Source organism: Lutra lutra, chromosome 16, assembly GCF_902655055.1.
Source record: "Lutra lutra chromosome 16, mLutLut1.2, whole genome shotgun sequence".
Lineage (NCBI taxonomy): Eukaryota > Metazoa > Chordata > Mammalia > Carnivora > Mustelidae > Lutra > Lutra lutra.
This window is the reverse complement of record NC_062293.1, coordinates 40,237,052-40,260,675: the sequence shown is the minus strand read 5'-3', so window position 1 is coordinate 40,260,675 and position 23,624 is coordinate 40,237,052. Positions and strand designations below refer to the sequence as shown.

At 41.9% G+C, this 23,624-nt stretch overlaps 1 protein-coding gene and 1 long non-coding RNA gene across 2 annotated transcripts in view; one reads left to right on the top strand and one right to left on the bottom strand.

Annotated features, from left to right (window-relative positions):
• Nucleotides 1-23,624, bottom strand: part of MYO1D (myosin ID) — a 352,967-nt gene that overhangs the window by 117,963 nt on the left and 211,380 nt on the right. Inside the window, exon 20 of the mRNA XM_047708294.1 lies at nucleotides 12,642-12,755. Coding sequence (XP_047564250.1) covers nucleotides 12,642-12,755 — 114 coding nt within the window. The remainder of the gene's footprint in view (nucleotides 1-12,641; nucleotides 12,756-23,624) is intronic.
• LOC125087710 (uncharacterized) overlaps nucleotides 1-23,624 on the top strand; it is a 67,693-nt gene that overhangs the window by 30,800 nt on the left and 13,269 nt on the right. The window lies entirely within an intron of this gene.

Genomic DNA, 23,624 nt, shown 5'->3' with positions numbered 1-23,624 from the left:
AGCAAACAATGGTGAAGACGAACGCTTATTCACTGCCGGCAGGAATGCAAAATGGTACAGCGACTCTGGGAGACAATTTGGCAGTGCATAAAAAGCCAAACTTAATCTTGCCACACGATGTAGCAATCACATGGGCAGGTATTTACCCAGATGATTTGGAAACTGGTGTCCATACAAAAACCTGCTTGTGAATGTTTAGCAGCTTTATTCATAATGGCCTCAAACCGGAAGCAACCAAGATGTCCTTCAGTAGGCAGATGGGTAAGCAAACCACAGCACATCCACACAGCGGAATATTCAGTGATAAAAAGAAATGAGCCACAGAAAGACACGCAAGAACCTCAGATACCTCTTGCTCAGTTAAAGAAGCCAATCTGAAAAGGTTACGAAGTGTATGATTCCAATTATGTGGTATTCTAGAAAAGGTACAACTACAGTCAGTAGACCCATCAGTGGCTGCTGGGGCTTGGGGGAGCTAACTGTTGTAGAAATAAATAAGAAATATCAAGCTTTCCCTCCCTGGCTGCCTGAGGACTGACCGCCATTATGAAGAACACAGTAACTGTCTGAACCGGGAAGTTCATGACCAACTGATGACTTCAGCAAGAAACAAATGGTCATCGAGGTCCTCCACCCCAGAAAGGCAACAGTACCTAAGACAGAAATTTGGGAAAAACTGGCCAAAAATTACAAGACCACACCAGATGTCATCTTTGTATTTAGATTCAGAATGCATTTTGGTGGTGGCAAGCCAATTGGCTTTGGCACAATTTATGATTCTTTGGATTACAGAAGGAAAATGAACCCAAACATAGACTTGCAAGACATCGCCTACATGAGAAGAAAAAAGACCTCAAGAAAATAGCAAAAGGAACATAAGAACAGAATGAAGGAAGGCAGGGGGACTCTGAGGGCCAACACTGGTGCTAGCACAAAGGAGTAAAAATTCTGGGGTGACTCTGGGGATCTGCAGGGACTATGTAGACTACAGACTTTTCATGAGAGGATCAATAAACTGTAAAAACTTAAAAAAAAAATCAAGAAGAAAGTACCGGAAGAATTTGGTGATGAAAACAGACTGGGAAAAGAAACTGAAAATAACAGGTATTGGTATAGTGATGGGCAACTTATCAGTATGTAATTATTTGATGGTGATATTTATCTTTATTTTTATGCTAAATTCTAGGTGTTCACAGGAAAACACAGGGTATCTATTCTACAAGTGGTCAGAAATTTAGACCGCAGCGCAGTAACTGTGGCCTGCGTACAATGAACATCCAAAGATGAGCCACAAGGCAGAGTTGGCTGTACTTATGCCCCTTTTGCTGAGGTGCAGGGTATCATCTCAAGAATGTGGAAGCCTACTGACAAGGAAATCAACACCTCCTGATTTAACTGCTGGTTAACAGAAAATATAGGGACTAGGAGAACAAATTAAATGAACGACGAGGAAATAGACAAATCTGGACAAGACCAGTTCCGGACTCTATAAAGTCAATGTTACGCATACCACATGTTGGAGGGAATGTGACGAAACCAGAACTCCCAGGCGCTGGGGAGAATGTACCAGGGAGCAGCCATTTTGGAAAAATTTGGTAGTTTCTTACAAATTTAAACAAATGCCGTATGATGGACTAATTTCCCTCCCAGATAGCCATCTGAGAGAAATAAAAGCATATGCCTATAAAAAGACTTACATGCAAATGCACCCAGCAGCCAGATGTCCGTCTGCTGGTGCGTGAAGAAATGAATACGGTCTATCCATGCAATGGAGTATGACTCGGAGGTGAGATGAACGAACCAATGACACAAGGTACAACCTAGATGAACCCAAGAACACACTGAGTGGAGGAAGCCACACACAGAATATGTGCTGCAGGAGTCCGTGTATGTCAAGTTTCTAGAAAAGGCAGAAGGAGAGGCTGAGGTTGGGAGTGAGGATTTACCACCCATGAGCACGAGAGAACTCTCTGAGGTGACGGAAATGTTCCAAAACCAGATTGGGTCATGTTTGCACAACCGGGTAAATTTACTAAAAGTAACTGAATGGTACCTTACGATGGGTGAATTCTATGGTAAGTAAATGTTTTAGCTTGCTAGGGCAGCCATACAGAGCCCACAGAATGGATGGTTTAAAAAAAGTTCTGGAGACTACAAGTCCAAGATCAAGGTATGGAAGGGTGTGGTTCCTCAGAGGCCTCTCTCCTTGACTTGTGGATGGGTGCCTTCACTCTCCATTCTCACGGGGTCTTGCCTCTTCTAATAGGGACCCCGGTCAAACCAGATTATGGCCCACCCTCATGACCTCGTTGTAACCTAATTACCTCTTTGAAGACCCAATCTCCAAACACAGCCACTGTTCTGAAGTACTGGGGGTTAGAACTTCAACCAATGAATTCTGGGGGAGTAATAATTCAGCCATTATAGCAAATCAAAATTTAATAATGCCATTTAAAAAAATCAACATCCTGAAAAAAAAGGCTGTGTGTGTGGAGGTGCAGTTCTGGACGAAAAGAGGTGTAACTCTAAAATATGAACCTAGGTAGTATTTTTAAAAATAGGTATAAGACATTCTTGGAACAAATGAAGAAATTCGAATATGAGCTGGATATCAGATGATATTATGGAAATGTTATTTTCTTAGATATGAAAATGGTATTGAGGTTATGAAGGAGAAAATCCTTATTCTTAGGAGAATGCATACAGGATTATTTTAGCGGCAAAGCATCATCAAAGAGAGATAAAACAAATAGAGCAAAAAACAAACACTCGGTGAATCTAGGCAGAGAGCATTATGGTATTCCCTAATACCTAAAAGGTATTCTTTCAAATTCTCTATACATTTCAAAAATTTTATAATGCAAAATCAGAGGGATGGGATTAGCATTGAACTCTGAGGAGGCAGGAAGTTCTCAAGTCAAGAAGGACATCTCTACCAAAGTTTTCCTTTATTCTTTTTCTTTCTTGGTAATTGAAGTAGAAAATGTATCCTTCTAAAGCTCACACCCAGTTATAGCTTTTTTGAGCTATAAGCAAGAAATGGTTAGTGTTTTTACTGTTTCTGCTACGTAACATCTAGAAGAAAACATACCATAGATTGTAGACTTTTTAAAGTTTGACATGGAAGAGGCCAAGACATGGGTATAGCTCATTTAAAATAACAAATGATAAGTAAAGATCCTTTTTTTAAAAAAAAAATATTTTATTTATTTGGGAGAGAGCGAGCGAGCACAAGCAGGGGGAGCAGGCAGAGGGAGATGGAAAAGCAGGCTATGTGGGGCTCGACCTGAGGACCCTGGGATCATGACCTGAGCTGAAGGCAGACATTTAACTGACTGAGTCACAAAGGCACCCCGAGATCTTTTTTTAATAGGAGGAGCAAACAGGTGAGCTGTGGGCTAACCAGGGCCTACAGATGTGTTTTATTTGGCTTGCATGGCATTTAATCAGGAGACTTACATAAAATACAGACTTCAGCTTTTTCTAGGTGAATCCAAAGACTTGGCATACTGGACTCAGGCATAGTCACATGGCCCACAGTGGAGTGGTGACTACCCCATGACAGGGTATATGGGTTTCATTCACTTCTGAATCTGTCAGACTCCCAAAGGAATCTGACATTTGATAAAGAAAATGATTAAATGTTAAGCTGCTGCTTTTGATGAGATCTGCCTTACCACCATCCTCTTTCCATTCATATGGATGAAGATGGTGAGAACGTTATGTTAGGAGGAAGGTGAAATTGAAGGGAAAGGATCTAGATATACCAGTGTATCCACATGGGGAAATGTGAATGCCTATAGCCTCACACAGACACAAAAATCAGTTCTAGGTGGACTGTGCATGTCAATGGGAAAGATAGAGCAATAAAGTGTTTTAGAATATACTGGAAGAGAATACACCAGATAGAATGCCAATACAGAATATACCAGAATATATATACCAATATACCAGGTATATATACCAACATAGAATATACCAGAAGAGCATACCTTCATGACCTTGGGATAGGGAATGATTTCTTAAACAAAAACAAAACTGCATCAACCTCAAAGAAAAAAGGTGGTAAGTTGAGCTACATTAAAGTAAAACATTTTGTTCCAAGACACCATTCAAAGAATGAAAAGTCAAGTCACAGAGTCAGAGAAAATATCTGCAACTTCTTTTTTTTTTTTTTAAAGATTTTATTTATTTATTTGACAGAGAGAGATCACAAGTAGACGGAGAGGAAGGCAGAGAGAGAGAGAGGGAAGCAGGCTTCCTGCTGAGCAGAGAGCCTGATGTGGGACTCGATCCCAGGACCCTGAGATCACGACCCGAGCCGAAGGCAGCGGCCTAACCCACTGAGCCACCCAGGCGCCCCTATCTGCAACTTCTTAACTGCCAGTGGCCACTTATGCAGACTGTAGAAAGAACTAGAAATCAATTTTTAAAAGACAACTGAATACAAAAATGGGTAAGAGATTTGAGCAGGTATTTCAACAAAAGGTGTTCACGACTCATAAACATACAAAAAGGTGCTAGACCTTCTTAGTAATAAGGCAATACAAATAAAAAACACAATCCGTATCTATCAACAAATGAATGGATAAAGATGTGGCATATATATGTAATGGAATATATTATTCAGCCACGAGGAAGAAGGAAATCCTGCCATTTGTAACAACTAGGATGGATCCTGAGGGCATCACACCCAAATGGAAAAAAAAATACTATATGATTTTACAGAAGAAATATTATATGATCTCACTTACATGTGGAATCTAAAACAGCGGAACTCATAGAAACAGAGAGTGGAGTGGTGGTTACCAGTGGCTGGAGAGTAGGGGAAATGGGACATGTTGGACAGAGGGCATAAGCTTCCAGTTTAAGACGAATAAGTTCTAGAAAACTACTGAACAGCAATGGTGATAATAGTTAATAATACTGTGTTAAAAGCTGCTAAGTGGGTAGAACCTTAAATACTCTCACCATGACAAAGAATGGTGACTATGTGATGGGATGGAGCTACTGGCTATGGCGGGGATCACTGTGCAACATGTATCAAACCCACTTGCTGTATACTTTACACAGAAACAATGTTACGTGTCATTTATATCTCAAGAAAGCTGGACAAAGCCCCCACAATGTGGAGCTACCTCATACCTTACCAACATAGCGAACATTTAAAAGACTGTCCGTAGCTGGTACTGGGGAGGAGATGGGAGCAACTGGACCTGTCACACGTTGTTGGTGGAGGCGTAAACCAGTGCAACTGCTTTGGAAACCTGGAATTATCTAGGTTACAGTTTCACTCCTGGGTATCTGTCCAGTGAAAATGTATGCATGTAAACACTAAAAAATATGTATAAGAATAAAAAAGAATCTCAAACATCCATCAATGTATGAGTGGATAAACTGACTGTGGTATATTTTCACAAGGAAATAATACAGAGCAATGAAAATGAGCAAATTAGAGTTAGATGAAATAACATGGAGAAATGTCACAAATATATCACGATGAAAGAGGCCACACAAAAAGGGATATGTACTGTTTTACTTCATTTGAATGAAGTTCGAAATGAGCAGAATTATGTCTTTGAGAAGGAAGGAAGAGATAGTGACCTGGAGGGAACATGTGTGAGGTCATGAGCTCATGACCCAAGCTGAAGATACAGGCCTATTAATGGCCTGTATCTTGGCTTTGGTGATGGTTACATGGGTGAATTCACTTTGTGATCATTCACCGTGTTCTACACTTAAGATCTGTGTGCTTTTCTGCATGCATGTCACTAAAAAAGTTAAAATACTTGCCCAGATGTGAACAGTTGGTGGGGGGTACACCACATGCCAATAAGATATCCCAAGGGTTTGCTAATCCAGTGATCTCAGATTTACTTAAATTACCCCAAGTCTCATGAAAAAGTTTGAAAATCTCTATTCTTATGGGAAGCTGTCACCAGACATGGAATAAAACAGCAAAGATATATTAAGTTCTTGTTCAGACACTCATTTCAAAGAAAAGTTGGACTAGGGCTGTTTTGTATATTGACACAAGATATTAATAATATTGTTCTGACCTGTTAGAAAGATGGTTTAGGAGTACATAATGGGGCATTGGCAGAGAGAAGATTTCCAAGCCATAAAGTGAAAAATGGTTACCTTGAGTTTGTTGTTTTCTGTCTTTTTAATTTTAGTTCTCTTTAAGTGTTTTTAAGTCATTTTTTTCAAAAAGATTTTATTTTAAAGAGAGAGAGAGAGTGTGTGCAGAAACACGAGAGATCATGTTGGGGGAGAAGAAGGGGGGAGGGCAAGGGACAAGCAGATCCCACACTGAGTGTGGGGCCCTGAGTGGGGGCTTGAACTCATGACCCTGAGGTCATGACTTGCACCAAATCAAAAGTCAGATGCTCAACTGACTGAGCCACCTCAGTGCCCTGAAGGGCTGTTTTTAATTCTGCAACATGTTTTGCTTTTAATTTAACAGAAACTCACTAGAACAATACAACAGATGATGATCTGATGAATTCTTATCTTCAAAAAATAATTTAGGGATACGGCCAGTGCAGAATGTTGACTGCAGGGTAACAGCCTCCTGAGGTGTTGCTGATGTTAAAATATACATGAAACAGGTTTTCTCACAAGCAATCAATGAACTTAAAGTCTGTGGACTTCCCTCCCTCCTCTAGAAAAAACATATGCACGTACCAGACATTAACATATACATGATAATTTGAAAACATACCACTAAACCACCCATGCTTAAGGAACTCACAATGGAGATGACAAAATAATTAGAATTGAACAAGGACAATAACATGTATTATAACACGTGACGTTCAGCTCAAGCCATTCCTAAACATAAATGTATCGTCTTTGATGCAATTTTATAAAAACTAAAATTTAGAAACCAAAGCAGCTAATCCCTCAACTCAAAAAGCTAGAAAAAAGAACCAACAGAGTAAATCTAGAGACTGGAGAAGAAAAAAAAGAGCAGAGGTCAATGAAAAGGTAATGAAATCAACAAAATAGGTCTCCAGCAAAACTGATCTTGGAAAAAATGAGAAAAAGTACATCTGATCAATATGAAGGACACAGAGGGTATGTAACAGAGGTACAGTGCAAAGATCTCCACCCGGGGCCGTCCCCGAGATCTCTGGCTTCCCTGAAATCAAGGGGCCACTCTGGTTTAGTTAGCAGCTTCTTCTCCCCCGAGGAACAGCGGAGGGCTGCCTCTCTGAGCTCAAGGGAATGGGGCGTACTCTTCTTCAGACGGAGGAGAAAACAAATGTGACTGCAGGTGTTTCACATGCCGGACGGTAATGGTCTGTGTATCATCAGGTGTCTAGATCTTCCCTGGGCTTCAATGACCACCTGCCTCCTTTACTTCACCTCTCTGGCTTACCCTTCCTCCTCTATCTTCCTTCCCAGATAGCTTTCTTCCCCACCCCTTTTTTTGGATTCTATTTTTAAAAAGATTTTATGTATTTATTTGAGGAGAGAGTGGAGAGCGAGAGGGAACGAGTGCGGTGGGAAGGGGCAGAGGCATAGGGGGAAGCAGACTCCCCGCTGAGCAGGGAGCCGGACACGGGACTCGATCCCGGATCATGACCCCAGTTGAGGGCAGACGCTCAACTAACTGAGCCACCCAGGCGCCCCTCTCCTCCCCCTTCACTGAGGTATATATAACATGCATTCAGCAGGGCACACATATCTCAAGGAAACCGCCCAATGAATTTGAATACATGCATACCCAAGTGTGACTACCACCAGCTCAAGCTACGGAGCTGGTCATTTCCAGCCTCCAGAAGGCTCTTTCCTTCCTGCTCATGTCTCTGTGTCTCTGCTCTTCCTTATGCCCCAAATACTTTCCCTCCAAGTAAACATCTGGCTCCTTCCTTAGCTCCTTCACGTCTCTGCTTGAATGTCAGCTTTGGAGTGAGGCCCCATCATCCTATTTGTAATTACAACACCTCTCACAGCCTCTATTTTCCCTTCCTAGTCTGTGTCTTCCCTTATCCACTGCTGATGGATTATATGACGTGTGTGTGTAAATACATGCACATGTACATGCACATTTACACATAAGCCTGAAGTCCACTAGTCGCCACCAAAGTTCCATCAGGGCAGAAACGGACCATTTTGGCCCTTCCATGCCACAATACCCATAGGTCTGGCACATAACGAGTCCTCAGTGATCACTCATTGAAGGAAGACTTGAGTCACTGAGATTGTAAACGCTGTAATGAGACAATCCAGTCGCAGCGGTCTGAAACCCCCAGTGTAGGCAATTCCCGCACCGCTGTTCTAACTCAGGCATAACTGCCCATTAAGCGAGTCTCCTTAAGTCTCTGTTCATCGCACCTCAAGATCTAGCAGGAAGAAATGAGCACAAGGATGCTGCCGGAAACCAGTCTCAGAGGGACGTGGCCCTGCTTGCAGCCTGTCATCGAGGAGGAGGCGCTCTCTCCCCAGCACACAGAGCCAGCGGGGTCTGTAGGGAAGAAGCAGTCACTTACCCTGTCACAGCCGAGCCCCTGGACGCTGGCTGATATGCCCATTAGAGTTAAGGCCTGGGACACTTAGGTGCTACTACTGCTTTACACAAGTTCAATGGGTTGGGAGGTGTAAAGACAGTAAACCGGTTGAGTACTTTTACGGTGCAACAAATATTCACCCCATGTTGCCGGCTGGAAGCAGTTAAAAGCCCTGATGAAGACCAGGTTTAGAAGCTGATCAGACACAGAGCCAAACGAGAGCCTCGCTGAAACTCTCACCAGTGACGGGCATCTATGAGCGCGATCCAGGTCCTGTTTGACAAGGACTGGAATCCGGGAGACCGGAACAGGAGGTGGGAAGGGTCCAAGGCCCCACGGCTTTCTGATGAAGCTGGCCTGTTTGAAGCACTTCTCTCCTGATGACCCACCCCCAGCATGCTCTGTGACCAAGGCCAAAAATGACTTGGGCCTAAGGACAGTGGCCAAAGACTGTAGAGGGAAGAGATCAATCATGTCCTAAATGAGCTGTAGTAATTATCCATGCTACACTAGGACAAGTCAGGGAAGAGGATGCGCGCGGACTAACAAGTGCTTGCGAAGGAACTGCAGCACCGATGTGGGTCGAGCGGAACCGGTTGCCATGGTGAGAACTCCTCTGGAGACTGTGTTCCATATGTTCCTGCAGGAGGACACCCCAGTGGTTTACTGGGCTGGCTGACGTAGACCCTAGCCTCGCACTAGCCTGTGCTGTCTGGCAAGGATGGTGACTGTCAGGAAGAAGACGCTCAGAGAGCAGCAGAGCCCCAGAAAGCGGCAGGCACTCGACTCTCCACGCACTCGTGCTCCTCAGGGGGCTCCGGGATAACACAGGCCCTGAGGGCTGCCTCAAATGCTGAATGGTAGCATTTCTTGGGTCTTTGCAAGATTCTTCTCCCTTACTACCATGTGTAATCTCATTAAAAACAAAACATTACTCAAGAGAGTGTATGGTCACAATCTGTTCCTTGGAGCCAGAAAAGCTTAAGTGAGACAGGAAAGGAGCCTGTGCAGAAGGAGGAGTGTGGGACCCTCAGCTGTCTGTTCTTACCGACTACTCTTACTTCTGAAAACTTTCCAACTTGATTCTACAACACGGCGTTCCTATAGTTCTCTTCTTTCCTAGAATAATTCATAACCTATGGAACTGAAGGGAAGCTACAGCTCATTCAGCACAGGAAAGAGAGAAGCACATGGAGGCCCATTGAGAGATTTCCTTCTTACTCCATTTCCTTCAGCGATTTTTTTCCCCACCATTTAACAGGGAATGTTCTCGAATCATCTGTCCCTTTCTCTCTCTAGACTCATAATTTCAGCCTCCAATTATACATGGATCCACTCTTTAGTTTTTATTTTAAGTGCTGAATTCTTCTCCCCCCCAATAATATTAGACTTCCAATTTATCTGTGGAATGTATACTTCCAAGTTTCACCAGCACCTGAAACTCAACATGGTTAAAACTGACATTATCTCCTTTCTCCCTTCCCACTTTCTGCATTACTCTTATTAGCATTATCCATTTTTAAAAGTTTCTGTCTTAAGCTGTTTTTTAATTTCAAAATATTCTGATCATGCAAACAGTATAAAGAATAAAATAACAAAGACTCCTGTTTTCAATTTCAATACTTAACTATTTTGCCATATTTGTTTCAGACTCAAAAACATTTTTATAGGTATGGTTGGAAGTCCCCTATCCCATTCAACCCGGCCCCTTCCTTAAGAGGCAGCCACTCTTCCAAGGTTGGTTCCTGCCAAAAGCAGATCCCAAGAGGAAGGCTGATAAACCCAGAGGACTGATTTGGAAGGTGCAGGGGCACTGGCAAGGGTGTGGGGAAGTGGTTTGAGTGTGGGAAGACAGCCAGTGGGGCCCAGTGTTAAATGAGCTACCACTGTGGGTAAGCTGAAGGCAAAGTGAGTTCTGGCAGCCTAAGGGCAGCCTTTTGACAAGAATGTTGACTGATGAAAGTTAGGCTGGGGTACCCAGAAATAATAAGGGAATACAGGGGGACATGGGCAGAGTACTGACAACATCTGTGATAGTGTGTGCCCATTCTTTTTTTTTTTTTTAAGATTTTATTTATTTAAGAAGCCCCAGTGGCCTAATGGATAAGGCATTGGCCTCCTAAGATTTTATTTATTTATTTGACAGAGATCACAAGTAGGCAGAGAGGCAGGCAGAGAGAGAGGAGGAAAAAGGCTCCCTGCCAAGCAGAGAGCCCGATGGAGGGCTCAATTCCAGGACCCTGAGACCATAACCTGAGTAGAAGGCAGAGGCTTAACCCACTGAGCCACCCAGGCGCCCCGTGTGTGTGCCCATTCTATTGACATTGCTTACTTTTACTGCAACTGTTAAACATCATTAATTTTTATATTAGATGATATTATTCATAACACTAACAAGAATGATACTGATGAAAGGGAACAGTGACTATAAAAACATGCCAGTCAACATGAAAAAGGATGGTAGTTTGGGAAAATAACTTCAGTTCAAAGAGTTGTTTAGCTATTTATTGAATTTGTATCAAGTGCTTTGATTGATCTCCCTTTCAATAGAAGGTAAAGAAATAAAACGCCAGTCACAATTCATGTTCTGTTTGGTTCCACACTTCATTTGACTTTGACAAAATCTGATTTTCTCCTGTACCTTCCTTCATCTCCTACTTTAAGATTGCAGTGATTAGGCTTAAATGATGATTGATATGTGAGATTAGAAGTGTTTGCTAAGAAGACTATATACAACCAAGAATGTCTTAGAATATCATTTTCTTCTTAGCTACAATCTATTAGCCTTTCTATTGAAAGGGAGAAAGAGATGCATGTGTGTGTACAGGGTGGCAGTGGGGGGGCGTGTAATGAAGACAAAGTTCAACCCCATAATCAGCCCTGCAGTGATATTCTAAATCATGTAGCAAAGCCAGGAATAGTTTGCCTTCTCTGTACCTCACAATCAACAGGACTCCTGATTTAACAACACAGAACTACAAAACAGTATGTTTCCTGTTCCCTTTTGTAGAGACCAGAAGGATTTAAAATAATCTTGAAATGATATTCCTCATAGATTCTATTATTGGACAGACAGACCTCCTTCCTTAGGAACTAGCAGACAGAAAAATCACCTGACACTTGAAAAGATCTTGTAGTCAGCAGGATGTTTCTGAAGAATCAAAACAGACAGTCACTTGTAAAGCAGACCACATATGGCAGGAGGAAAATTAAAAACAAAAAAACAAAAAAACAACTTATATTGAAATTCAAGGAGATATCCACCAAATTTCGTATTTCAAATGAGAAATGATTACAGAACTTGAAAACCCCATGGAGGACAACTGAGTGGGTTTAGATCAGAGGCAAAATATACTGGTGAAAAGAAGTTCCGGAAACAGCATAAATTTTACATGTGAAAGAGAGATAATGTTTTCATGAAGTAATTCTCCACTGTTTTTCTCCTAATTCCATTTCTCTATAAAAACAAACCTCTTGAAAACAAGTAAGAAAATATATTATATGCCACATTTAAGCAGTAGGTAGGATTAGGAATAGAGAAAGGTTACGTAGAATAGGGAGTCCTTAATGTTTGTTTTTTAAAAATGCCTTCATTAATCTAATGGAAACCTTGGATCCTTTCTCCTCTTTTTTTTTTTTTAAAGATTTTATTTATTTATTTGACAGAGGTCACAAGTAGGCAGAGAGGCAGGTAGAGAGAGACAGAGGGGGAAGTAGGCTCCCTGCTGAGCAGAGAGCCCAATGCGGGGGCTCGGGGCTCCATCCCAGGACCCTGGGGTCATGACCTGAGCCGAAGGCAGAGAATTTAACCCACTGAGCCACCCAGGCGCCCCCCTGCCCCCGCTTTTTGTTAAAGTTAAAGTATTCTCCATACCCAACAGGCAGCCTGAACTCATGACCCCAAGATGAAGAGTCGCACGCTCTACCAACCAAGCCAGCCAGGCGTGCCTGGATCCTTCTTACAGAAAATTGTACATTTGTACAAGACATAAGATGGGCATAGAATTTCAGGAATTCATGGACTCCCTAGAGCTCCAAAGGTTGTAGTGATCCGTCTATTGACCCACTAGTGGTCCGAGAACCCCAGGTTAAGACTCCGTCCTTCAGGAAGCAGAGAACACTTACGTTGTACAGAGGGATGGTCTTCATCACCTTGTACTGTTTAGTGGGATCCATCTTATAGAGGTGACGATCGGTGACAAAAATTGCTCGGTCCTCCACCTTACTAAATCGATTCACCTATAAGAAAACAAACCAATAAGCCATCATAGCTCATCAAGAATGAAATCAAATGAGCCACCAGGAAATTATCTATCTAGGGGCAGAGGCAGCTGGCTGGGGAGACACATTCTTTAACAGATAATGTACCATTCTCCAGGATGAACAGAGATCTACAAGGACTCGCAGTTTCCAGATTCACAGGATTTTACAGTTTAAGTTTCACTATTTTATAATTCAACAGGAAAAACAACAAAAACACATAAGAATTAAAGGACTAAAAACATGTGACCCAGACACTGTAAAGAAAATGAAAAGAGAACCCAGAAACTAAGGAGAAAATGTCTTACATATCACATTTCTGTTAAGGGACACAATTGTATGTCTAAGAGAATAGAACATACATTGTACCTAGAATATATATCTCCATAATAAAAAGACAAAAAAAAAAAAGAGTAAAGGATTCGAACAGACATTTCTCCAGAGAAGATACACAAAAGGCCAATAAGCACATAAAAAGATGCTTGACATTAGTAGTCACCAGGGAAACATAAGTCAGAACCCCGGGGAGATACCACTTCGCACTCACCAGAATGACAATAATAACAAAGACAGATAATAACAAATGCTGGCCAGGATGTGGAGAAATTGGAACCCTCCTCACTAATGGTCGGAATGTGAAATGATGCAGTCACTTCGGAAGAGTCTGGCAGGGCCTCGAGTGGTTAAATCTAGAATTACCATCTGACCCAGAAATTCCACTCGCAGGTGTATAAGGAACTGAAGACATATCCACAGGAAAACCTGGGCATGAATGTGCACAGCAGCTTTAATCATGACAGGGACAACGTAAATGTCCATCAACTGATGAACCGATAAATAAAATAGGATATATCCACACCATGGAATACAACTGGTTAACAAGAAGAAATAAGTGTAAAAACATGATGCTGAGTCAAAGAAGTTAGGCCCAGAGGACCACGCTGCAAGACCTCATTCACATGTAATATCCAGAATAAGCAAATCTGTAGAAACAGGAAGTAGGTTATTGGTTGCCTAGGGCTGGAGGAAATGGAAGGTTCGGAAGGATGACAGCTAAGGGTTGGGGGTTTCTTTTTGAAAACTGATGGTGGTGATGGATCTACAGCTCTGTGAACACACTGAAAGCCAATGGATTGTGTACTTGAAAATGGTGAGTGGTATGGCATGCGATTAGATCGCAATAAAGCTGTAAAAAATGTAAGCCCTATCAGAAATGACCCATTCTGCCCCTTTTCTAATTCCCTAAAAGTATAATGAGTATGTCATTAAATCTACATGTTTGGGGGTGCCTGGTTGGCTCAGTCGTTAAGTGTCTGCCTTCAGCTCAGGTCATGATCCCAGGGTCCTGGGACTAAGCCTGCTGTCAGGCTTCCTACTCAACAGGGAGCTGCTTCTCCCTCTGCCCCACCCCTCCCAGGTCATGCTCACTCTCTTTCTCTCTCTGGCAAAAATAAATAAATAAAATCTTTAAAATAAAATCTTTAAAAATCCACTTGTTCAAAAGTGGGACACTGCCTTCCTAGTGCCTATGGCATGAATTATGGCACGAATGCCTCATAATTACCACTGTCCAAAACAAGAGAGGGCCACATGGAAAGGCAGTACATGCTCCCCCTGCAGATAGGACAGGATCAGATGCAAGGTGGACCCCTGATGTGGGTGTGGTAGAGGGGGTTCCTGCTTTGAATACGAAGACTCAAGGTTTCTAAGGACCCCTCCCACTCAGATCCTAGGATTCCTTTATCTGACTTTCAAGAGTTTTTCTATTTGTCACTATTCTCCTTTTCATTTATTTTATTTTTTTATTTAAAATTTTATTTTTCTTTTTTAATAATCTCTACACCCAACATGGGGCTCGAACTTATAACCCCGAGATTAAAAGTCCCATGCTCTACTAAGCCAGCCAAGCACCCCACTAGTCTCCTTTTTAAACTTTATTTCTTTATGGGCTCTGCTCTGATCTAACAGTTTTCCTCATTTTATGCTCTCTCTTAAATGTTTATGATTTTCCACTCTCCTTTTTAGTTCTCTGTATTTTAAGATAATGCTCAAATTCTCATTTCATTATAAAACTGCTAAAATTTCTAAAGTAAAAAAACGATTACCCTTTCCTCTCACCTTTTATTACATAGTTTGGATTCATACGGAGTTAAAACTAAACAAGAAAATTAACATCGTATCCAAAGGGCACAGGGTTTTTCTTTTAAAGCAGGATACTCAAGCATGACGAGCTGTTGTCTAAACACTTTTGCTAAAATGAAATGCTCGATCCTCTCCCAAATGCCTTTTTTTTTTTTTTTGAAAGAAAGACAGGGCAGGTTTGCTGATGTTTATAAATTCCAAGACAATACAGTTAAATCTATCCTTAGTCTCTACCTTCTCACTGTAAAGTTTAGTTAGTATCTATACTTCTTTACTAAAAGGGCAAAAGTTTTCATTTAATAACTGTAAAGTTCTACAAGGACACTTGTAATCTTGGGGCCGTGGATGCGTGTTAGGAATACATTTGATTAAACTTGTAGTTGAAGCTCTGTTTGGCACAGGATACTGATTCTACTTACGAATTTTGTGATAAGCTACTATAACCTCATGAACGTGGATCTAAGTAACTCAGCCACTATAAAAGATTATACAGGTTACCTGAAGATTGGCAGTATATGAAAAAGCTGCTTCCCTTGTAAAATAGCTACAAATAGGTTACCAAAATAGTGACAAATAAAACTTAGGAATTTACTTGAAAACAAAGAAAAATCTCATATTCAGCTGTATGATTTTTTTTTTTAAATGAAGATCAAAAAACAGCAAAACTACTTTATGGTAAAGGCAGTCAGAAGAGTGGTTGTCCTTGGTACTGGGAGGGCTTGGATGGGAAGGGGCATGAGGGAGCTTTTCAGGGTAATGGAAATGTTCTCTATCTGGCCAGGGTTGTGATTTACATGGGTGTACACACTCATCAAAATCAGTGAACTCTATACTTCAGATCCAGGCACCTACTTGTATATAAATTATACCTCAATACAAGTACATGAACAAAACACCGTAACATCTCAAATATCCAGGACAGAGCCATATTTACTGCCTTCTTATTTCACAGACAGGAATCCTGTCTTCTAGCCAGGTTGGAAGTTCCCTGAGGGTCGTTATCATCTGATGGCTTTTTCCTTATATGTCACAGACCCCAGTACAGAAGTGGGCAGCCCGTAGCGTTTACTCTACCCTTGTGGATCGGTTGGTTTTGAAAGCAATTCTAATCCGACAGGATAATTTCAAGAGGAGCTTCTCCCCACATGAGCCAATCAATGTTGATGACTGGAAAACACGGCAGCACACTGGGGAGGCTGCATAATGTGTGGAAAAAAATGTCCCAAGTGGCAAATGATAGCACTTCTGTTCAATAGCTTAAGTCCCCATTGCCCGGTGTGGTCTTGGAAAACCTCCATTTCTGCACTGAAGAAAGAGGAAGTGGGGACTCTGCTTTCTTCTTTCTGAGGCTGGAAGACTATCCGGAAGCGATCTCTTCAATAAAAAGCTCCCTAATACAGCAGACACTATGAAAACACATGTATTGCGGGGCGCCTGGGTGGTTCAGTGGGTTAAGAGTCTGCTTTCAGCTCAGGTTGTGATCCCAGGGTCCTGGGATCAAGCTCTCTGTCAGGCTCCCTGCTCAGCGGGGAGCCTGCTCCTGCCCCCTGCCTGCCTCTCTGCCTACTTGTGATCTCTCTCTGTCAAATAAAAAATAAAAATCTTAAAAAAAAAAAACAAGAACTGAGCACAAAAACATTTCTGAACAACTATAAAGTCATATCTCTCAGTGATTAGAGGGAAAAGCAAAGCAAAACAACAAAGAACACTATAAACCCCTCCCATAAGCAAAACAGAAGGCCAACCTGAGATAATATCTCCCCATCCCCCGCTCCCCAGATCACATTTTCAAGATGCAAACAAAGAAGTTAGAGACTAATTGGTACGCACTGTTGCCTTTGCTGGTTGTACAGCTAACTAAATTAGGGTAGGTAAGACAGGACACAGCTTGGTATGCTGCTGTAGGTAAGAGCACAAACTAAAATGTAGGTTTGCAACAGGCTTCTCCCCTCTGCCTCATAGTTTTAGAGATCCGACAATTTGGCAAACACTGCTTTTGTAACCAAAGCATATTTTTCAGTCTTCAACTCGACAAAAATGGTATCTGTAATTAAGAGTAAAGTAGAGTGTATGTGGGGAACTAATGACTGCTCTTGGCAGGGATTATCCACATCACATAGCAATGATTTTGGCCATAAGAGGGATTTGGCCCCTGTCAGAGGGCTCGAAACAAGGTGACTGTAGAGCTCCTATGTTAGCATTTTTCTAAGTTGTTCTGCACAACCCCAGCCTCATGAGATGCTTTGTGAGAGAAAGGGTTCCAAGTCAGGTTGGTTGGAGGAAACTTGCAAACCACAGCCTCCCCTAAGATACTCGTAACCCATGAATGTATTAGAGGCTCTGAGCATTCTGCACTTAAAGAACATATTGGACTGCTTTACCCAGCATTTCCCACAGACGATACAAGGCAAACTTTTTATAAACACATGAATAAATCCAACAGCACACTGGTTTCTGAAACGCATGGGGGAGGACACTAATCATTTGTATGCATGTTAGAGCAGGGGGACGAGAGGAAATCTAGAGTGGAACGTGGGTCATAAGCAACAGTAGCGTTCCTCATCTTTGGCCAAATCACCTAAGAAACAGTGGTGTGTTGCCCGAGAGTACAAAAAAAGAAAAGTGCGTTGCCTAATTTCGCAAGGTCGCACAAGAGTCAAAAACAATAGGCCCACCACGATGATAAAAGTGGACAGTACTTTCCTTTTTGTGATCTGTCCCTGAGTTAGCTTGGAAACCAAAGGCAAAAACCTCAAAGCAGCCATTTTACTGAAGGGCTGTTTAGAAATATTACATTCCTTTTTATATAAAAACATAATTTCTAACGAGAACAGGTCACACACCCCTAGCTTGTGCTTAGCAACCCAAATTATACTTAAAACCGATTGAGTGGGAACGACATCCTGTCCCAAAGAAGGAGCTTTAAGCTGCGTTACAGCAGAATTGAAGTGGCAAAGAGAAAATTTTAATAAACACACATCAATTTGTAAATTTAAATTTAATTAAAATAATGATGGCATAGAAACACCTTTTCTTTCTCATAAATTCATAAGGTAATAAAAAAAACTGGATCACAGACTGTTAGAAGAGATCCCATCTTATTTCTTCCGTGATCCATACTAAAATCCTCAACCAAAGAAAACTCCCTATCACCTGGCTCTTGCCCAGATCCTTCTGGCTATCTATTTATATTCTTAGTCAACACCACAGGGGGTCAGAGCTAAAGGTCCCCTGAAGAGTCAGACCAACAGAAAACACATTCTGGGCAAGTGTAGCTATTTGCAGAAGTCTCCAACCTTAAAGGACATTTTATAACAGTAGTTAATGGAAAGTGGTTGTTCTCAAAAGAATCAAAGCATAAAGAAAGAGGCCTTACTGAAATCATGTCAAGTTTACCTTGGCACATGCTTGGGATTAAATAATTTCTAGGAAAGACATTATCTAAACTCAACACCAAAACCCCCAAACAATCTGATTGGAAAATGGACAGAAGACCCGTATAGACATTTTCCAAAGATGTGCTGATGGCCAGCAGGCCCGTGAAAAGATACGCAACATCACTCATCATCAGGGACGTGCAAATCAGAACCACAATGAGCTATCCCCTCACACCTGTCAGAATGGTTAGAATCAAAGACAAGAGGGGTGCCTAGGTGGCTCAGTGGGTTAAAGCCTCTACCTTTGGCTCAGGTCATGATCCCAGGGTCCTGGGATCGAGCCCCACATCGGGCTCTCTGCTCAGCGGAAAGCCTGCTCCCCACCCTTCCTTCTCTGCCTGTCTCTCTGCCTACCTGTGATCTCCATCAAATGAATAAATAAAATCTTAAAAAAAAAAAAAAACAAAGACAAGAAAAAACAAGTACTGGTGAGGATGTGGAGAAGAAGGAACCCTCACGCACTGTTGGAGGGAATGTAATGTGGTGCAGCCACTGCGGAAAACAGTATGTGCCTCAAAAAATTAAAAATAGAAATACCATATGGTCCAATAATTCTACTACTGGGTGGGTATTTACGCAAAGGAAATTTAAAAAGATATTTGCACCCTTATGTTTATTGTAGTATTATTTACAACAATCAAAGTATGGAAGCAATTTAAGTGTCCATCAATAAACAGATAAGGAAGATGTGTTATACACACACACACACACACACACACACACACACACACACACAGAACAACACACAGCCATAAAAACAATGAGATATTGCCATTTGCAACAACATAGATGAACGCAGAGGGTATTACGTGACGTGCGATAAGTCAGACTGAGAAAGACAACTGCCGATGATCTCACTCATATGTGGGATTTAAAAAACAGCAAATAAATACACAAAAAGCAGAATCGGACCTGTCAATGCAGAAAAAAAAACCCAAACTCATGGTTGCCAGAGGGAAGGGACGGAGGGGTGTGGGAGAAACAGGCTTCCAGTTATGGAGAGAAGTCGTCGTGGGAATAAAAGGGACGACATAGGAAATAGAGTCAACCATGTTGTAATAGTGTGGTACGGTGACAGGTGGTAGCTGTCATCAGTGAGCACAGTGTAATGTATAGAGTTGCTAAATCACTACACTGTACTTTAATGTAACATTATGTGTCAACTATACTCAAATTAAAAAAAACTAAGCTATAGTGTGAGGAAATATTATTTTTTATTGACTTTGGAAGCACAGGAGCATGACTAAGAATTTTCGGCCTTTATCCAGCAGGACCCAGGGAAAGACATGTGGTCAGGCATCACATTGTCATCACTGGAAAGACAGAATCAGAGACACCAGGCTTTTCCAAAGCAGATGACATAATTCTCAAAACCACTCGACACTCTTCGATTGTTCTGATTACTAACCTGACTTCTCACATAGCTTGATACTAGAAAGGAAGTACCCTAGAGAGTAGATATGAGAGTCCACTAGCATGGTATGTTCCTTTGTGGAATTCACACATTGACACTGCCGCTCATACACTGTTTTATGTCTGATTCTGGCCCACAAGAGCCACTCTTGATGATCTGATCACCTCCAGGTCTGCTTATAAAAGAGCTTCTGGATCTATGAGTTCAGAATTAGACTCCACTTGGTTAACCACCCAACTGCCAGCAAGCTTTCCTACTTCATTCTGATTTTTTTTTTTTTAAAGCTACTCTCTATTTAGTTAGTCTACATTATATAGAGGTGATCTCCTCTTCCTTAGAATGTCTGAATACTCCTGCCCCTGGTCACCAACATTCTATGCTCTTTCTCCATTAACGGACTAATGTAGTACTTCATGTAAGTGGAATCACACAGTATTTGTTTTTGTGTCTTATTCACCTAGATGATATCTTCAAGGTCATCCATGCTGTAGGCATGTACTTCCTTCCTCTTTATGCTTAATAAGTGTCCCATTGCCTGGATACACATGTCCTTCCTTCCTTTCCTTCCTTCTTCCCTTTCTTCCTTCTTTCCCTTCCTCCCTCTCTCTTTCCTTCCTTCCTTCCCTCCCTCCTTCTTTTTTTCTTTTTCCTTCCTTTCTCCCTTCCTTTTCCTTCCTCCCTCCCTCCCTCCCTTCCTTCCAAGAATCCCAACCAGGCTCCAAACCTAGCACAGAGCCTGATGGGGGCTCCACCTCATGACCCTAAGCTCACAACCTGAGCTGAAATCAAGAGTCACATGCTTTAACTGAGTGAACAACCCAGGTAACCCAGATATATGTCTTCTCTATTCATCTGTCCATGGACATTTGGGTTGTTTCCATCTTTAACTACCGTGAACGCTGCTATGAGTGTTGGCGTACACTCCATTATCGTTTTGAGAGATTTAAATAATAAGAAAAATATTATGTACTTATACATGAGGCCACCATTCTCCTTGCTCCTCATTCCTTGGTTATGCCCACACTACCATCTGGAACCACTTTCCTTCCGTCTGAAGGCCATTCTCTAGCATTTCCTGTAGTGCGTATTTTTGGATATGCTCAAAGACGTCTTTATTTCGCTTTGGTTTTTAAAAGCTATATTTGCTGGGTGCAGAATTGTAGGTTGACAGCTGTTCTTTTCCTTCAGTAAAAGAAGTTTTAAAGCTGTTGCCCCACTGTCTTCTTGCTTGCCCGGTTTCTGACAAGAAATCTGATGCATTCTCACCTCTCTCCTCTGTGTTTTTTCTTTACTGCTGCATTTAAGGGATTTGATCATGTTGTGCCTCCGTATGGTGTTCTTCCTGTCTCTCGTGTTTGACGTTTGTTGAGTTCCTTGGGTCTAAGAGTTTGCAGTTTTCATTGAATTTGGAAAAATTTCAGCCATTATTTTTTCAAATATTTTGAAATCCCCCCTTCTCTTCCCTCCACTCGGGGCTCCACATGCCCATATATTAGGCTACTGGACATTGGCTCACAGGGCCCCGATATTTTGCTCTTCTTTTTTTAGGGTGGTTGCATCTTCCCCTCTTTGCTCTGTGTGTTTTATTCGAGGTAGTTTTATTGTTCTTTCTTCAAGTTTACTAATTTTTCTTCTGCAGCATCTAAACTGCTTTTAATCTCATCAAGTATATTAAAAAAAATCTGAGACGCTGTGTTTTCCATCTCTATCCATAACATACACGTAACAATTATTTTAGTGACCTTGTCTTTCAATTCTATAATCTACATCAGTCCTGGATCCTTTTGAATGACTGACTTTTCTTCTCATTATAGGTTAGAGTCTCCTGCTGCTTTTGTAGGCCTGGTAATTTTGGATCCAATGTCATGCATTCTGAATCTTCTCTTTTGGGTGCTGGTGAGTTCATATTCTTGGGTGTATCTTTGAACACTGTTCTGGGACACTGTTAGGTTGCTTGGAAAGAGTCTGATTCTTTCGAGTCATGTTTTCAAGATTTGCTGGGTGGGATTAGGGCAGTGTTTAGTCAAGGGCTAATTCCTCCCCATGACCTGTACTGTCCATACTCTACCAAGCATCCCATGAATCACAAGTGTTTCCCATGGCTGGTGGGAGCAGGTACTACCTGTGAGTACTTGGTTCTGGTTGCCACCTACCCTCTGGGGTGGTTCTTGCGCTAGCCTTGGGCAGTTTCCTCACACGCACACGCTGAGTTGTGCTCAGCTCAGGCAAATACCTGTTGCGGACCCCTTGAGGCTACCAAGAGGTCTCTCCATACTCTCTGTGCCGCTTGCTCTTCTCTGGCACTCTCCTCTGCAAACTCGAGCTGCCCTAGTGTCTCCCAGCTCAGCCCTCTTGTTTCTGTCAGGGAGTCCATTAAGCTCCACCTGGGCTCCCCCAATCCCACCAGAGACTAGAAGGTTTCTCCAGGAAGTCAATCAGCTGCCTGTAGGGCTCACTTGTCTGTTTCTCATATCTTGATGTGCAGTGACCGAAGAACCATTGTTTCATAGATTCTGTCCTTTTAGTTTTTATTTTTTTTAACATATTTCCTCCTTTTGCTCATTGTATAGCTATGTTGTATTTTACTGGGCACAAACACAATTATCTACTAATCTTATCATATATTAATGGTATTTTTTTCCAGTTTTTTGGCAATTACAATGTACAAAACGACATCTTTGGATGTATGTGTGAATATATCGTAGGATAAATCCTGAGTTCTGGAATTCCTAGATTAAGTGGTCTGGGCATTTAAAATTTTGGTAGCTCTTGCCAAACTGTTCACTCAAAAGGACTGTATCTTATCAACAGCATTTCCCTAAATTTCGTGCAAACACTGGTTATCAATGTGTCAAAGTTTGCCGATTACAGTGGAAAAATATTTCATTATTTTGATCTAATACAGCAATTGTGTACTTTTGCAATATTTGAAACAAAATACCCCAAGTCACCCACACTTGGGCTTTTGTTATGAGGTAAATCTTTTATCATTTTCTTCATTCCTACTTTGGATACTGGCATATTTATGTCAATATTTCTTCTGAGATCAATCTAGGAAATTTTTTTAAAGATTTATGTATTTATCTTAGAGTGAGAGAAAGAGAGAGCAGGAGGGGGAGAGGGAGAGAGAGAGAGAATGCCAAGCAGATTCCCCACTGAGTGTGGAGCCCAATGCGGGGCTCGATCCCAGGACCCTTAGCATGACCTGAAATGAAATCAAGAGTTGGATGCTTAACTAACTGAGCCACTTGGGCACCCCAGAAATTCACCCGTTTCATTAATATTTGGAAATTTATCTGCCTAATTTTCACAAAATGCTTTTTAAAAAATTAATCATCGCAACTTCCTCTCTATTTTGTGAAAAGCATTTTGAAGTTTTGAAAAACCGACCAAGTCTCCCGCCTTCCCCTCTCTGACTTCCACACTTCACTAGCCCCACGGACATCATCTGCAGGCAAGTAACAGTCCACACACATGTCTTGTCTCAGATAAACAACGACTAGATTCACAGCATGTGTAACTCGCCCTCCCCCCCCACCCAAATTCTCTGTCCTCCCTTTTCTAGACTCTGTTCTTCCTCCCTCCTTCCCCACCTTTAAAATAGCGATCAAACATGTACAAGAAGTACTGAATGACTGTGAGCTACAAGGCAGACCAGTACGTGCTGGGAAAAGACAGGTGAGCCATAAAGTTACCAGTGTTGGAACACAGGGAGGAGCCCCCCCAAAAACCAAGTATGTCCACTTTCTACCCCCCGCAGCCACAGTCACCTTGGCCACTGCACCCCAGCCCCAGCACGGGCGGGTGGCACTCAGTGTTGGCAGAGCTGGGGCTGTAGCTGCTGTCCTGTTTTAC